Source organism: Diplotaxodon limnothrissa, linkage group LG7, assembly GCF_057381915.1.
Source record: "Diplotaxodon limnothrissa isolate DT_005_m linkage group LG7, D_limnothrissa_male_GT1.1, whole genome shotgun sequence".
Classification (NCBI taxonomy): Eukaryota; Metazoa; Chordata; class Actinopteri; order Cichliformes; family Cichlidae; genus Diplotaxodon; species Diplotaxodon limnothrissa.
Window position 1 is genome coordinate 20239348 of NC_140602.1, and position 15715 is coordinate 20255062.

The 15715-nt window shown below is 41.5% G+C and overlaps 2 protein-coding genes across 2 annotated transcripts; both read left to right on the plus strand.

Annotated features, from left to right (window-relative positions):
• The first annotated feature begins 556 nt into the window (after positions 1–556).
• On the plus strand, positions 557–6888 carry samtor (S-adenosylmethionine sensor upstream of mTORC1). Its single transcript, XM_085357646.1, has 5 exons — positions 557–778; positions 3294–3435; positions 3559–3687; positions 4041–4155; positions 4462–6888. The coding sequence occupies exons 1-5, from the start codon at positions 619–621 to the stop codon at positions 5092–5094; spliced, it is 1179 nt and encodes a 392-aa protein (XP_085213772.1). The 5' UTR covers positions 557–618; the 3' UTR covers positions 5095–6888.
• A 1832-nt stretch (positions 6889–8720) lies between these two features.
• Positions 8721–12890, plus strand: tmem168b (transmembrane protein 168b). The gene is made up of 4 exons (XM_085357648.1): positions 8721–10194; positions 10296–10438; positions 10586–10860; positions 11446–12890. Exons 1-4 carry the CDS (start codon positions 9070–9072, stop codon positions 11991–11993), a joined length of 2091 nt encoding a protein of 696 aa, XP_085213774.1. The 5' UTR covers positions 8721–9069; the 3' UTR covers positions 11994–12890.
• Positions 12891–15715: the final 2825 nt, after the last annotated feature.

Sequence of the window (15715 nt, forward strand, 5' to 3'; positions counted from 1 at the left end):
ATACTGTATATTGTGATAATGATGACGTTGATGTCATTTTGCATAATATACAGTGTCCCAACTTTTTCAGAACAAGGTTTGTATACATAATGCTAGCAAATTTATTTTACAGGAAGGGCTTCCAGTAGTTTCTTCAACACATGTCCAATATTTTAATTGGAGAACTAATAAAAGAAAGCAAACAACGACAAAAACACACAAAAAGTTATTCAGTTCAGTGGGATATTGTCTAAGAACATACATTTTTTGTAATATACTATCTTTGAATAGTTTTAGGGGTTAAACGAATAAATCAGTTGGCTAAAAAACAAAGTTTAGTTTTCTTTTGTAGATAAAAACTTTTGCAAAACACAAAACAACACTGTCTGATGTGTTGTTTACGATTTTTCAGCAATTTACAGATTTCCAAATGCACCTGAACGCTTCGCAGCACGCACGCCAGCTCAAGAATGCTTCCACGCCTGTGATTGGACGACGCGCTGTCAGTTTATGACGCGTGTATGCTCCAGGTAGCCAATCGGCTTCCCTGTTGTTGGCTCGTGCGCCGGTTCGCCGGTCGGGTTGCAGCCTGGAAAAGGGGAAACGACTGGCGGAGGGTAACATCGGTGGTGCGGTGCTATGGACCCCAGGGACAATGTCGAGACCGGGGAGACGGAAAACCAGTCGGAGCTATTCTACGTGCCAATTCCAAGTGAAGCACCGTGCAAGAAGGAGCAGGAGAAACTGTCGGGAGTCGTCAAAAACGTCCACAGAAAACTGCGTAGGAAATACAGGGAGGGTAAGCAGCCTCAGTGGGCCCCTCTGTTTCTCTGTGGCCCTGCAGCCTATGGGCTGATACTGTTAGTTATCTCACAAATGTTGAAGTAACGTTAAAAAGTTAGCGGTTAATCCGGTAATCACGGATTTGTAAGTTTTTTTTTTAATTTTTTACTTCTGATTAGCTGTTGTGGTGGCAGACTCCAGTCGACAGCAGCGGGTTGCACCAAGCAAGCGAGGCCTTGATTAAAGCTCCTTAGAAATAAATTGTGGCAGCTTACACAAGGCTCTTCTGCAAACAACATCTTATCTCTCGCTCTCAAACCTAGTCAACACACATGGGACATTTGACTGGTGAAAGAAAAAGAGTAACTTCCGATTGGCTCCCGGTTGTCAATAAAAGATAACTCTGTAGACTGAACAAACAGTTGCCGCAACTTATACAACCTAATTAGTGTTGTTTCTGAGATTTGCTACCGTTCAGAGCCAGACAGCGAAAATAATTTAATTAAAAGGCACATTGGGATAGGCCAGAACTCCCCCCCCCCCCCCCCTTTCTAGTGGAGGTTTAACTGTGTCTTGAAGGATAAAAGAGCCAAAGGAGATCTTCAACTGTGGAGCTGAGATTGGGGAAAAGAACCTCGTCTTACTTTTTGCCAGGAGAAAAACCACAAAGACGACACAGCAGGTTAAATCCTGTCTGTGGCTGTTGCTTCCTGCTGTTTCTTTGCACACACGTCATGTAAAGAAGGAAGTTTGTGCAAGTTTGTGGAAGGTGAATCATTCACTTTCTTTAAATTATTGGGGCCACTACATATGAGAGACAAGCATGAGTCTTCTCCTTTTTTATTTTTTGATAAATATTCTCATTTTGGTCACAAGGGAAAACACTGTCTCTTTGTTTACCACTCTGATGAGTTTTATTTCAGGCAATTTGCAATTTGGGGATGATTAAAGAAGCAACAAAGTGTCTGTTTAATAGCAGATTACTGTGATTTCTTTGATTTGTTAATTTGGTGGGTATTAATGTCTCTTTGTTTGGCAAGCCTTGAAACAACATACAAATAAAATGACCAAATCATTATTGGCCCTTTTTATGCAAAACACAATGCAACCACATGCTCTGATGTTTGTGTTCAAGTAGATGAAATGGGAGGAGGTAATGGATCTTTTAGTTGCAATCACTGTATCAGTTCATAAGCATCCAACCATCTGTCTTGCTTCAATTTAAAAAAAAAAAGAAAAAAAAAAAGGAAGTTTGGAAAACCCCGATCTCAGCTCATCAGCATGCATACGTAGCATCTGTTGTCTTATTTTACAGCCCAATCAGTGCGGTTAACTCCATGTTTGAGTTAGCAGTTGAAAGATATATTGATGAAAGATGTATTTTTTAACGTCCTCTGAATTTTAAATTTAACTACAAATCCTACAGAAGCTAGGATTTGTTCTGGTGATGACGTTGTGCTGTGCATAGTGAGGGAATCCATGTGGGAGGAGTGCACAAGAGGTAAATTTAAAATATCTAGAGGAAATAAATCTTTGGATGAGTCAATGGCCAGGACACAACGGTTTGCAAGATTTCTTTATATTTTCTTCTTCCAGTATAAACTAAGAATATGAATTAATCTCCTGCTTGAATGCATGGCTAGTTTGTTTCATTTGAACGGCTCTGAATCAAAATTATACAGTTGGCCATTTCACTGCTCAGAAATATGAAAGAAATCCTGGAAAGTTTTTTTTTTTTTTTTTGAATAGTTAAAATAGTGTCGTAGTAAAATGCAGGCATATTAAAATGTCAAGTCTTGGTGTTATTTGTGTATGCGCTGCCCTACTTTACCACCATAAAACACTGCATAACCCTGGTAGTGTATTTAAAATGAGCTTGGATTAATTTGTGGTTTGAATAAGACCTCAGCACTGGAGAGAGTAGCTGCTTGTTTTGGAGCCTAGAAGAGCATAAAGAAGTCATCCTGCGAGCAGATCTCATGATTGGTTAATAAGCGAAGCATGATCTGGTAGGCTTGGCATGGAATCACAGTGGTCATGTTTTGAAAGCACTGCTGTTTACCACCAACTCCTATATAGTTTTCTTTTCTCCCTTCTGGTCATGGGATTTTTCCCTTGTTGGCATGTTTGCTTGTGCTACTGGCTGTCAACGTCTGAGCAGCTGCAAATGGAAAATTTTGTGGACATAACTTTTATTGTGAAATGACTGTTTTGAGGGTGGGTTTGTTTTGTTTTATTTATTTATTATTTTTAGATGCACAATTCTGCTTCTGTGCAAGCAGAAACAAGTGAGACATAGGCAATATTGAAGTACCAGCAGTGACCTGAGATTTTTCAGCCGTTTTTTTCCCCCCCCTTTTTTCCAAGATCCGGTTTTGGTGATTTAGTGGATAACCAAAACTTGCAAGTAGGTTGTGAATGTTTTTCTGTCGTCATACAAGAGTAAGACTTGAAGTACTTGAAGCTGTTTTTTGCCATGTTTTGGATATTGCTGACCTTATTTTTAAGGGGGGTTTGATTTTCTCACTTAGTGGGCGACTTTGACAAGATCTGGCGTGAGCACTGCGAGGATGAGCAGACACTGAGTGAGTACGCCCTCGCCATGAAGAATCTTGCTGACAACCATTGGATCAAAAAGTGTGAAGGAGAGGGCCGGATTGAATGGTGTCGCAGGTATGAACGCCCCCAAAGGTCTTTGGGCATCTTTTAGGTTTTATAGAGCCTGGTGAAATCGGACTAATCTGAGCCTGTAAAATGAGCTTCTGTAAACGCAGTGTTTTGATGCCACTTCCACAGCGTCTGTCAAGAGTACTTTTTGGATGGTGGAATGAAAAGAGTGTTAGAGAAGGATCAGAAAAGTGCCACGCTTGCTATGGGTGTGGGTACAGCATCTACGAGTGCCCAGCCGTACAGCACCATCCCCAGGTAAGATGAAGTAAGAGTGTTATCTGTCATGAGTATGACAGATAACACTCTATATCATATATATCATAAAGTCTTTGTCCAAAAAACAAGAAAAATGAATTGCTACGACCTGCCCTCACTCTATAGTAATAATAATGTGCAATAAACATACACTGATTCTTCTTTTTATTACTTAAGTTACCGTGTTGTGTCGTGTTGTACGTAGTGCCGATGTGGGACAGTTTTCCAATTTCATTGTACTATTGTACTATGTATGACTGTGCAATTACAAAGAGTTATCTATAGTGTGTGTAATGCATATGATTTTGTGTATTATACTCATCAGGCATTGCATGTTGTTGTTTGTGCTACAGTTCGATTGCTCAGCTGGGGAAAATGCGCCTTCTTGATGTGGGAAGCTGCTTTAACCCTTTCTTGAAGTTTGACGAGTTCCTCACAGTCGGTATTGACATAGTGCCTGCGGTTGAGGTACGAGTGCATATTAATTCTGTTTTACATTTTAATTGACTATGTGCTTTTATACCATTTGTTTATTCACATGAAATGGATACAGTTTCCCACTTGGGTGTTTGCGTTATAAAGCAAAAACAACACCAGAAATGAGTCATGTCCTTTGCCAGTGCTGTGGTTAGACTATGTGAAGAAAATCAGCAGAACACAGAAAAAGTGACGCCCAACAGCTGCAAGTCATGAAAACAAACGAGCTGTGTAGAAATGTTTGCTGGCATAGATCAAGTTTGAACCCTGATTTCTGTTAAATTTGTGCTTTTTCAGAGTGTGTACAAGTGTGACTTCCTCAACCTCCAGCTTCAGCAGCCGCTCCAGCTGGCGGGTGATGCAGTCGAGGCTTTCCTCCGCCAGCTCCATAACCCCATCGATGCTCTGCCCGCTCAGCTTTTCCACGTGGTGGTCTTCTCCCTGCTTTTGTCCTACTTCCCCTCGCCATACCAGCGCTGGATCTGCTGCAAGAAGGCCCATGAGCTGCTGGAGCTGCATGGCCTGCTGCTCATCATCACGCCTGACTCTTCTCACCAAAACCGCCACGCCCTCATGATGCGCAGCTGGCGGGTCGCGGTAGAGTCGCTGGGCTTCAAGCGCTACAAATATGTCAAGTATTCTCACATGCATCTCATCGCCTTCCGAAAGGTGTCTCTGGCCACCACCAGTGACCTGGTGTCACACAACTACCCTGAGATGCTTTACATCCCTCAGGACTTTAATTCCAATGAGGAGGAAGATTGTGAAGACATCACAATGCAGGCGCGTTCCGAGTTTGAGGATGACCAGCTAGCTTGGGGCTTCACGGAGCTACCAGACACACCCTATGATTCCGATTCTGGGGAGAGCCAGAGCAGCTCCGTCCCCGGCTTTCATGAGTTAGAGGATCCCATCTTGCTCCAGAGCTAGGCTAAACCAGCAACCCTCCCGCCCTTTTCTCCACCTAAAGCCCCTTTCAGACATGGAAAGCATAACATCGCTGGCTTCAAAAGTCTGTAAAAGCGATGGAATTATATTTAGTTAATATTCCTAATGCTTTAAATCAAATATACCCCTGACAGTGAGAGAGAAGGCTACAGTACAAGCATGAGGTTTGACACACAGTATTATCAGTGTCAGCTTTTAGAAGTGTAACCACGCTTTTGAAAGTTTAATGCATCCTCTGGTCAGCTGAGCAGCTCACAATGAAGCACGGGACACATGCAGACTTGTGCCGTGCCCGCGCTAATGTTTCAAGGCTTGACCTAGAAAGATTGGCATTGCCGAAGAGCGACCAGGATGCTGATTGAGATGTGAAGCCGACACATTTCGATGCTGCCAGGTTACCGTAAATGGAGAGTGTGTCTGAAAAGGGCTTAATTGTCGTCTCCCCTCCAACTGCTGCGCTGCCAAATTTAACCAGCTGCATTCTTACCCCACTTCTACTCCTTCTCAAAACAATGCAGTTTGCACAGTGTGAAAGAAAAGTTTACAGATTATTCTCTCATATCCACACACACACACACACACACACACACACACACACACACACACACAAAAGATGGATATATTTTGATAAATAGTTAGGTTTTTTAAGAGTTGGAAATCGAATACCCGCAAGATCTCTGAACTCCCCGCTCCTCTTAATATCAAAAGTCAGCTTGTCTACATTCTGTACTCAGTCTCTGTTTGAAATAAGCTAGAGTCGCAGGCTGCTCTGTACAAAAAAGCCAAATACAGCAAACCTAAGCAGCGCGACGGGGGTTTGATTGCACTGGTGAGACAGAGATGGAATAAGTAGACGGGCGTGTTTGCTTCTGGCACATACAGCTCAACTTCCTGAAAACTTTTTTTTTTTTTTTTTGATGTTCATTTTAGTTTTCCAAGACATAAAAAAATTGTTTGGAAATAGATATCCATAGTCAAACAGTCAAACATTGGTGTTGTAAATTGTGGCAATGCCTTGGTAACTTGGCATTCTATGAATGATTTTGTGTATCTTTTACCAAAAAAAACAACAAAAAAATGGTATTTGTAGCATTTGAAACATTTTCAGAACCATACAGTAGTATTAGTAGGTTTACTAATGTGAAACGTTAAGTGTTTACTTATTGTGTTTAAAAAGGTACAAGTGCATAGTAGGTACAAGGTTTTTGTCTTGCTCTTCTCTTAAAGACTGACTTCATTCTGAATGATCTTTTTCCTGCTGTTGCATTTAATCTTTTTTTTTTTTTTGTCTTAAGCAGCAGATTGGTACAACACTGCATGTCAGTGACTTTACACCAGTTTCCTTTGACACAGTTTTACAACTTTGATGTGAAAATACAGCACTCCACAAAAGCAGATGCAGAGTTCCTTAGAAAAATCACAGAGAGAAATTTACACTCACTTTTGTAAAAAAGGTGAAATATTGTAAAATTTAGAAAGCGAGGTCGGATCTGAAAATGCTGTATGCTGCAGGGAGGTTTTAGCTAAGACACTACCAGGTGAAATGTTATTGTGTGTTCCTGCTGGTTCCTGAATAGACTAAATGTGTGGGTGTGGCTTAGACTGTGTGACTGAAGAAGTGAATTTCTAGTGTGTGGAATTTCTTTTGGTTGGTTTTTTGTTTTTGTCAGTGGCACTTTATCATTGATCCCAAAGGGTGTCACAAAATGTTGTTTCTTTTCACAATTTTACAACCAATGTGATAGGCCCACAAAACGATACCAATAATAACTATAAGGTGCCTTCTGTGTTTTTGTTTTGTCCATCATATTAGTGGATATGTGTTTATGTAATGCAGTGTGCTTTTGCCATTTCCATATCATTTTCTGGTTAATGCATATCTCTGCTGTTTTGTTTTTTCTTCCTGATTTTTAACAGGAGAAAAAAAATTCACAGTACATATTCAGACTTTAAAGGGGCGTGTTTTGTGATTTTTGTCTTCCAGTGTTTCTTTTGGCCTATTTGCATGATATGGATCATCTTCATTATCAGCATTTTCAACAGTGCAGAACAATGTGTCCTTACAGTACCATTGTATTTCTCTTTTATAAATGAATGTAAATATAAGGTGGCGGTGTGTGTTCCTTCTTTTGTGCTAAGATTTTTATATTTAAAAAAAAAAAAAAAAAAAATCAGTTGTTTACAACTTAGAACGTCCACGGCTCTCTTTTACAACTTGGTCAGAAGTTCTTCATCTTCCTCTGATAGTACTATACAGAAATAGTAGTTGTTGTTTGCTTTTTTTGTTTTAAAAAAAAAAAAACCATTCAAACCCCATGGCCGCAGAGTTTTTAATTAATAATATTAAAAAAGGAGTGTTAGTGTTTTTGTAAGGAAGGGATGTCATATTTATTTTACATTGTGGGCCCCGTACAGCCCACTTTGATGGGGCTAGACCGTCGAGTAGGCCAGAGCAGTGAAACTCCCCTTTCTGTCAGAGCAGACACATTTAACTAAACTTTTAATCCCTGAGATTATGATAATATAAGGAAAAAGTGCAATTTCATGATAGAATGTGTAAAATAACAAAAGGTTCTTGTAGCTTATTGCCCAGATTTATAAAATCTAAAATTATCAGGTTTATAAAATTTAACAACTTTATAAAGTCTCGTTTTGTTAATTCAGATTTTTTTTCAGACCCACTTTAGAAAAACTAAAATTTCTTCAGTAGATGGTGAAGAAATTGGTGATGTGATGGAATTTTTGGTAATTTCATTATTTAACTATTACATGCACCACACAAAGATGAACTCCTTCAAAGCCATCCAGTTATTGTCTTTGCCAGGCTGGTTCTGACCCTCGCACCGTATGTTTGACACCCCTGTAAAGTGATGGGAGACCTCTAATCTCTAAAGGGTTATCTAAACATATATGTGGTCAAAAGAGTGGCTGGTAGGGTCTCACATTGAGCCCACACAGAAATCAGAACAACTTAAGTGTGCTTTAAACAATGCTCATCCAAAGTCTCTAAAGTTGTAGTGGAGAGAAGCAGAAATGCAATTGTTCATCTGGTGTTTTAATAATAGTAGCAGAGTGCACTGACTGGGACGTTGGTCCAAAGTCTTCCATAAGCGTTCAACTAGGGTTAAAATTTTGGGAATATGAAGCTATGCAACTCACATAATTTTCATGCTCGTCAAACCATTTAGCGACCCCTCGTGCCCTGAGGATAGAAGTAAAATCATGGAAGAGACCGCTTCCATGTCCACAGGAAAAAGGCGATTACTAAAAAAAAAGTTAATTAAATTGTAAATATCTACAAGGGAAAATGTAGGCCTAAACCATGTCGGGGGAAAAACGGCAACAAACTGGATTTTCTAAATGCAGGGGTCAAATAATCGGATCTTCCTTGAATGTGTCATTTGTTAGTTCCTGCCAGCACGGAGAAAGTTTACTCTACTGTTTTGGCGGCGGGGGGTCTTATCTTAGTTTAACTGAGCGAACTCAATAAATAAATAAATAAATAAAAGAAAAAAAACTGCATCAACAATACGGTTTGGACGTTTGAACTTTTCAACACCAGTTCTGACCCTTTATGCTTACCGTAGTCTTAGCACAATCATGGCGACTGTCATCTGACTGAAAAGTTTTGATGTGAAACTTTTTGAACTGATGTCTTTCACAGTCCCGCTGGCTGGCGTCAGAATAACCCAACTGCGATCGTTTATAATCGTGCCAAACGTCAGATGGAAGAATACAAACAAGTGACATCCAAGATGTGAGTGTTTTGACCGCTGACACTAACCGTCCTGAAGATGTGCCGCTGAGGAGCTAACGCCAGCTAAGCTAGCTACTTTCAACAAGTTAGCCCGCTGGCTAAACCGAGTTTGAATGTCACAGCGGACAGCAGACCGGGTAATATCTGACTTAAATGCCATTTTTTAGTTTCAGGTCGTTGGTATTTAATTTAAAAGGAAAATGTGTCGTTTTCTACGTTACTGTGTCAGTCACTGCCTTCACGCAGCGATGACCCGGCTGGAGGAAGTCAACGGAGAGATGAGCATGTGGTCATCAGTCCGGTGGCTAGGCTACTTGTCCGGGCTTAACCTGCTCGTGGCCCTGTGCATAGGTCTCTATGTCCGGTGGGAAACAAGCGCGGAGTCCGCTCTTCTTGTCATTTTTGTTTTGGCCCTGGTTGTCCTTGGAATAGCCATTGGCCTCTACTACTTCAGTATGGAGAGGATGAGCCTCAACATCCTCCACCTGTGGTTCGGTTTTTTGCTGGGTCTCCTGTGTTTCCTCAACTCCCCCGCCCTGGACGTCGACGTCAGGGAGCAGGTTACCAACTACCTGCTGCTGGCCAGCGTGGCTCTGAGGACACTGTGGGCACTGCTGGAGAGACTGGTTGGATGTGCTAGGTATCGCCCTGCCTTCTTGACCTCCGCGGAGCGCCTGGAGCTAGCTGGCTTTGCGATCGCCAGCACCGCGCTGCTCATTCAGAAGTCCCTGAGCGTGATGGTGCTCGTGGTCGCTCTGGGCACGGTCATGGTTGCGCTGCGGATGAAGGCGCTCCTGGCGCTCGCCAACCTGGCCTGCTTCGCTGTCATCACTGCCGTGCTGTTCTTTAAGTCTCTGAACATTACCACCAACCCGTTCGCCCTCTCCTGCTTCTTCAGCCAGCTCATCTGCGACCCTCTGCTCGATGTCTACTTCAGCGGCCTCTCTGTGACCGAGCGCTGGCAACCGTTTCTGGTGTGGAGGGGGCTGTGGCGCCGGGTCTCCCTCCTGCCCCTGCTGGCGGTGGAGGTGAGCTTCATCGTCCTTTCTGCTGTGAGACTTTTAGACCAGGAACAGTGGTACCGCACGATCCCAGCCTTCGTGGTGTGTGCGCTCTTCTGGGGTATTTGCCACATGGTGTTTGTCATCACTGTGTGGGGTTTTCACTCTAAGCTCAGCGAATGCCAGAGGCTGTGCTGGTCGGAGGTCAGCGGCCTGGACAAGGTGATGGCCTCCAAAGGCATGCGACATTTCTGCCTCATCTCTGAACGCCTGGTGTTCTTTACTCTGGTGTCCACGGTAGCTGTGGGTGCTCTGTGCTGGCAGGTAGGTCTGTCTCAAAAATGCTTTACTGCTGCAGCACACGGGTTATTCTGTTTCCTGTTTCATTTTTTCCTTTACGTGACTCTTGTAAATTTGCTCAGCAGGCCAAAAACAGTTTGTTTGTGAGCACTTTCCTGCTCATTCTGCCCCTGGAGTCTCTGTTCCATGGACTCTTCCATGAGCTCGGGAACACCCTGGGAGGAACATGCGTGGGCTATGCAGTGGTCATTCCCACCAACTACTGCAGGTAGAGGACCAGCGTTGTATCTGAGAATTAGAAACCTCTCCAATTTAGACCACATTCAGATTCATGTTTGGATTTACATCATTGATATTCTGTGCGCACAAATGAAATGGAATTCTGAAAGTGGCATAATTCTCCTTCCTGTTACAGTCCTGACGGTCAGCCGATGCTGCTGCCTCCAGGCCAGGTGCACGAGTTGAACAGGCGCTCTACGGGTATGTTGAACAACGTGCAGCGCTTCTTTGCCCACCACCTGATTGAGACGTTTGGCTGTGACTATTCCACCAGCGGGGTAACCCTGGAGGCTCTGCAGTCCAAGATGAAATCCTTTCTGGACCTCCGTACCCCAGACGGCCCACGCCACGACACCTACGTAATCTTCTACAGTGGCCATACGCATCGCACTGGCGAGTGGGCGCTGGCAGGTGAGAGAGGCTTTAAGTTGAAGCAGTCATGATTGGGACTCGCTTTTTTCTAAACCTGCGTATGTATTTGAAGGGAAAAAAAGTTTGGCACTTTCCAAAAAGGAAACCTGGGTTGTTGTAAAAACATATATTTTTAACCAAGTATTGAATTGAAGTTTAATTTATTTGAGTATAAAATGCTGTTTTGTTTATTAAATAGCCAGAAATATTAGGAAAATGGATATTAATGCATACTACATCCTAAATGTACAATCAGTCATGCATATGTCTGTAGGTACTCCACCCAGAGGCCAATTTTTAACTAGCAAAAACCCTGGCAGTAGGATAATGCAAAAAAAGAAAGAAAAGAAATAGAGACCTCTCCCAGGCCTCTGGCAGAGGACCTGAGCTTGAAGGATTAACCGCCCCATTTTTTATTTTTATTTATTTATATATATATATATATATATATATATATATATATATATATATATATATATATATATATATATATATATATATATATATATATATATATATATATATATATATATAAATATATATAAATAAAAAAAAAAATCAGCTGTTTCATGCGCACATCTTTAGGTGGAGACACTCTACATCTGGATCACATCTTGGAGTGGTGGAGGGAAAAGAACACCAACTTCTGTTCCCGCCTTGTTGTGGTGCTCGACTGTGACAACTCTCTGCCATGGGTGAAGGCGGTTACGAAGGTGGAAAATCTGTATGTTGCCATCCAGGGAGCGACGCTCTCCAGAGCGGCGGACGTCGAGCTGCATGACCTGCCGCAGCTCGGAGACTTCACCTCCGAGTGGGTGGAGTACAACTGCAACTCAAACAGCAACATCCAGTGGTCAGAGAGGGGCAGGGCGGTTTCTGCTGCTTACGGCATCTCCAAACACTGGGGCGACTACACGCTGCACCTACCAACAGGAAGCGACGTCACCAATCACTGGAGCATGTACTTCCCCCGGGTTACCTATCCCGTGGTCCAGCTGGCGCTGTGGTGCGGCAGCCTGAACCTGCTGTGGACCTGCAGCGCCTGCCTGCGATGTCTCAAGAGACTCAAGCTCAACTGGTTTCCACCAGCAATACTGGACACGGGGCAGGGCTTCAAACTGGTCAGATCATAGAAATATGTGTGAACCTGTTTTTATTTGAAGAATATATTTCTAAAAAATATTTTCTAAAGTTTTTGTTTGTTGTTGTTAGGTTTGGGGGTTTGTTTGTTTTTTTTAAATTCTTTTTGTATCCCAAAGACGGGCAGCTGTTGGATTATAAGATTGTTAACCAGAATCCTTTCAAGTTACTTTAAAATAAGCCAGTTACTGATTGGGATGTTGATAGAGTTATTATTTAAAGTGTCTGAAAAGCAGTTCTGTTAATGTGTGACTGGATTCGAAGGTCTTATTCTTTCTTCCCCAGACATTAGACAAATACACAATGCAAGGTGAGACTGAACATGGACCCTATTTTGCACATTTTAGCACCGTATTGACTGTTAGATCTGAGCCACCTCAGTTTTCTGCACATTCACACAGGTGCCTTTTAGCTTCACCAAAACTCAGACTTGCTAGGCTGATTGTTTTTAACCTTAAACCAAAGAGTCGACGGTACGTTTTCAGAGGAGGATCTCAGGCATAAAAGCTGTTCTCTGCACTCTTCAGCTGCAGGTTTTGCTATTATTATTCTGTTATGATTAAATGATTCCTCGTACATTTTTCTGCACTCCTACAAATATTTTGTCACTCGTTGCTTACTGCATGCTTGAATGCACTGCTTTGTCTGTTCTAAAAAATATTTTAGAATGCCTTTTACCAGGTGATCTTTAAATCCACTCCTGCTGCTGCAGGGAGTCCTCGAAGACTTAATTGTACCAATGCACTACAAGCCAGGTACCGGAAGACCTGCAGTCTCTCTTGTAATGGACCACAGGAATTTGTTTTCTTCCTGGGGGTTTATTACAGTTCACTGAACTATGCAACTGTATGCCAATAGGCTGTGTGTGTGTGTGTATAGAAAGGGATTCATGGGAAGAAAACCTGTTGGAGCTATGCAATAAAAAGTCAAATATCACTCTAATGTATGAACTTGCTTATCTCCTTATATTATTTTTTAAAAAGGGGTATCATTTCATCCATCTCCTTAGTCTTGTCCAGTTCAAAGTTGCAGAGGTGCTGTTACTCATCAGTGCCATTGAGTCCGCTTGGATTCTGCTTATTTATCAGTTCTGATTACTGAGGTACCACTGTTGTTCTTTCCCAAAAGGAACCGATAGTCGTCAGGATATTTTATTCTGGTGGATTGGATAGTTTGGAACTGACAAATGTTGAAGACTTCTTTTTTGCATGCCCACTATCTTGTGATAATTTGGTAGCAGCGCAATGGTGATACTATTTGCAATGTTTATCTTGTGTAAAATCCATAATCACAAGTAACTTTATAGAAAACTGAGGAATCTGGAAAGCTGGCAACATTTCAAATTTCAGAAGAGAAAAAGTGTGTATGCCACAGATGTGTGACAAAGCATTTTAGTAGTTGCTTCCCAAGTTTTGTGGCAGTTTCCCCCTTGTAGACGCACATGTCCAGCACGTCTAACGAGTACATCAAGAGCAAAACAGATAAAGATTTGATGGAATTTGTTTCCATGGTGACACTGTATACAAACTTACCAAGCATAAACTTTCTGCCCTTACAACAAAAAAATAACAAAACTAAAACTCTGGAGTAGATATTACAAAGGACACAATACTTACCTATAGTATTACTGATGGGTGGTCACTAACTGCATTGAAGCACCAAAAGTTAATTCAATTTGAGGCAGTTATAACATCTGTCACCTGATTTATTCAGAAAAAAAGACTGTGCAAAGTTCAGTTTTTATTATTTTATTGAAAACATTATAAAAGTACGTGTTGCAGCAGCATATTCACTTTTTATGATCAACATCTTCACATTTACACAATCCAAGTTGAAAATGGCATTTACAGCAAGCAGTCAATGATCAATCTCCAGGAGACATGACTGCACAGGGCAGAGATAACGAGGCATCTACTGCCCCCATGAGGCTGCAAGTGAAACTAAACTGAACCGCAAACACTAAAGTTCCTGTTTTTGTTCTTTTGTTTTTTATCCCACTTTGATCCACACTGCTTCTACATGTTAAAGTTATTTTTTTTTATAATTCACTTGTTTCTAATGCAGAGCTGATGTGCAAATTCATAACTTGGGTTTAAGTTTTCATTTCAAACAAAAAACAGCTTTGACCAATTCGAGGCACGAACACAGGTACACAGTGGATACCCAGCCCGTGTCTGAAAGTATCTGATAGAGAAAAGGAAAGAAAAGAAAAAACCCTCAAGCAGCCGAATTAGCACAGCACAGGTTAAATAAGCACAAAATCTGAAATATCAGCTAAACATTAGTTTGAAATTCACACAGAAATCGCTGCAGTCAGAGCAAGAGCCACAACACTCAAACCACTGACAGGTGAAGTGATTAACATCGGTCACGTTACAAGGCAATTGTCTGCTGGGAAACCCTTGAGTCCATCCATAAGTAACTCCATCATGTACTTCCCAACTAAACATTTCCCCCATAAACAGGGGCCTCCCTCAGAAGGTCAAACTGGAGGACCCACAAGACCCAAAGAAGACCTTATTAGCATCCCAGTGGTTTAAATGTTGCGGCAGGAGGTGCAGCCTTGCAGAATCAATGTTCAGTTTAGTGTTTGTGACCCTCTAATCTGAACATCTGAATCTGCTGGATTACATTCACGAGAAAACGACTGCAGCCTCACTAAAAACAGACCAGAATTTGGATCTCATTTCACAGATATCATTTATGTAGCACAGAGTCACCGGGACACTGTGAGGAACACAGATTTAACTGAACCCCAATAGTCACAGGACACGCACGCAATGTTTTGGTAACAGTGAGAGTTTGGAGTGAAACTGGAACATGCTGATATTTCCAGCTTTTTCAGTTTGACCACCTAAATAATTTTAATGTAAAGCTTATTTTTTATTTTGAAACACTTTCATGTTTCACTAGAGCAGCAATTAACACTTGTGTTCATCATCAGATTAATCTGCTGATCATTTTAAGAAAATGTGTAAGCAAGTAGTGATGGGATGTTTTCAGGATGAATTCATTATCAGCTGACTAATCGTGGCAGCTCTACATTTAGCAGCTGTCACCGACACAGATCAAAAGCAACTAAGACAATTCCTCATAATTAGGACTTTTTAGCTGTAATCGTGGCTGTACAGGTGAATTTGGTTTTAGCCGCCTGACCTCCAGGTGACCTTTTGTAACACTATAACTAGACGCAGACACTGACGATGCTGAAACTCAGAAAGAATCAAAACGAGCAGTTTGAGGTGCATGGTACCTCATGGTGGATGGTACTTATGGCTTTAGCAAGAACCAGATCTTAAGCTTTGGCTGATTGCATGTGCAATATGGTGACCCTCGCAAAGCTGAGAAGAAAAAAAAAAAAAAAAAAAAAAAAAAATCATAAAAACCCCCAAAATGTAAAACTGGAAGAATGTTTGGCATAAAAGGAATCGAATATTAAATTCTAAAGTGACAAATGGTAAAAAGTGTAGAGGAACACCCACATCTCTGCCATTTATCCTTTTTTTGTTGCGGGGAACAAACGCGTCACAGTCTGAGGAAAACTGAGCACAGCTTCCCATCAATGTGACTGTTGTGGATGTTAGTGCTGCAGGTTTCTCTGAACCTCATTTCACAAAAAAGGAATCTAGTGTTTAGCATCGAGTTACCCTAAAGAAATAACAGTGATAAGAAAACAGCTACAAAAAAAAAAACAAAAACAAAAAACAAACAAACA

Coding starts and splice junctions, on each gene's coding strand:
- samtor (XM_085357646.1), top strand. CDS start 619: ATGGACCCCAGGGACAATGTCGAGACCGGGGAGACGGAAAACCAGTCG. Junction 779..3,293: donor GCGTAGGAAATACAGGGAGG/GTAAGCAGCCTC, acceptor TTTCTCACTTAG/TGGGCGACTTTGACAAGATC. Junction 4,156..4,461: donor ACATAGTGCCTGCGGTTGAG/GTACGAGTGCAT, acceptor GTGCTTTTTCAG/AGTGTGTACAAGTGTGACTT.
- tmem168b (XM_085357648.1), top strand. CDS start 9,070: ATGTGTCGTTTTCTACGTTACTGTGTCAGTCACTGCCTTCACGCAGCG. Junction 10,439..10,585: donor ATTCCCACCAACTACTGCAG/GTAGAGGACCAG, acceptor TTCCTGTTACAG/TCCTGACGGTCAGCCGATGC. Junction 10,861..11,445: donor TGGCGAGTGGGCGCTGGCAG/GTGAGAGAGGCT, acceptor GCACATCTTTAG/GTGGAGACACTCTACATCTG.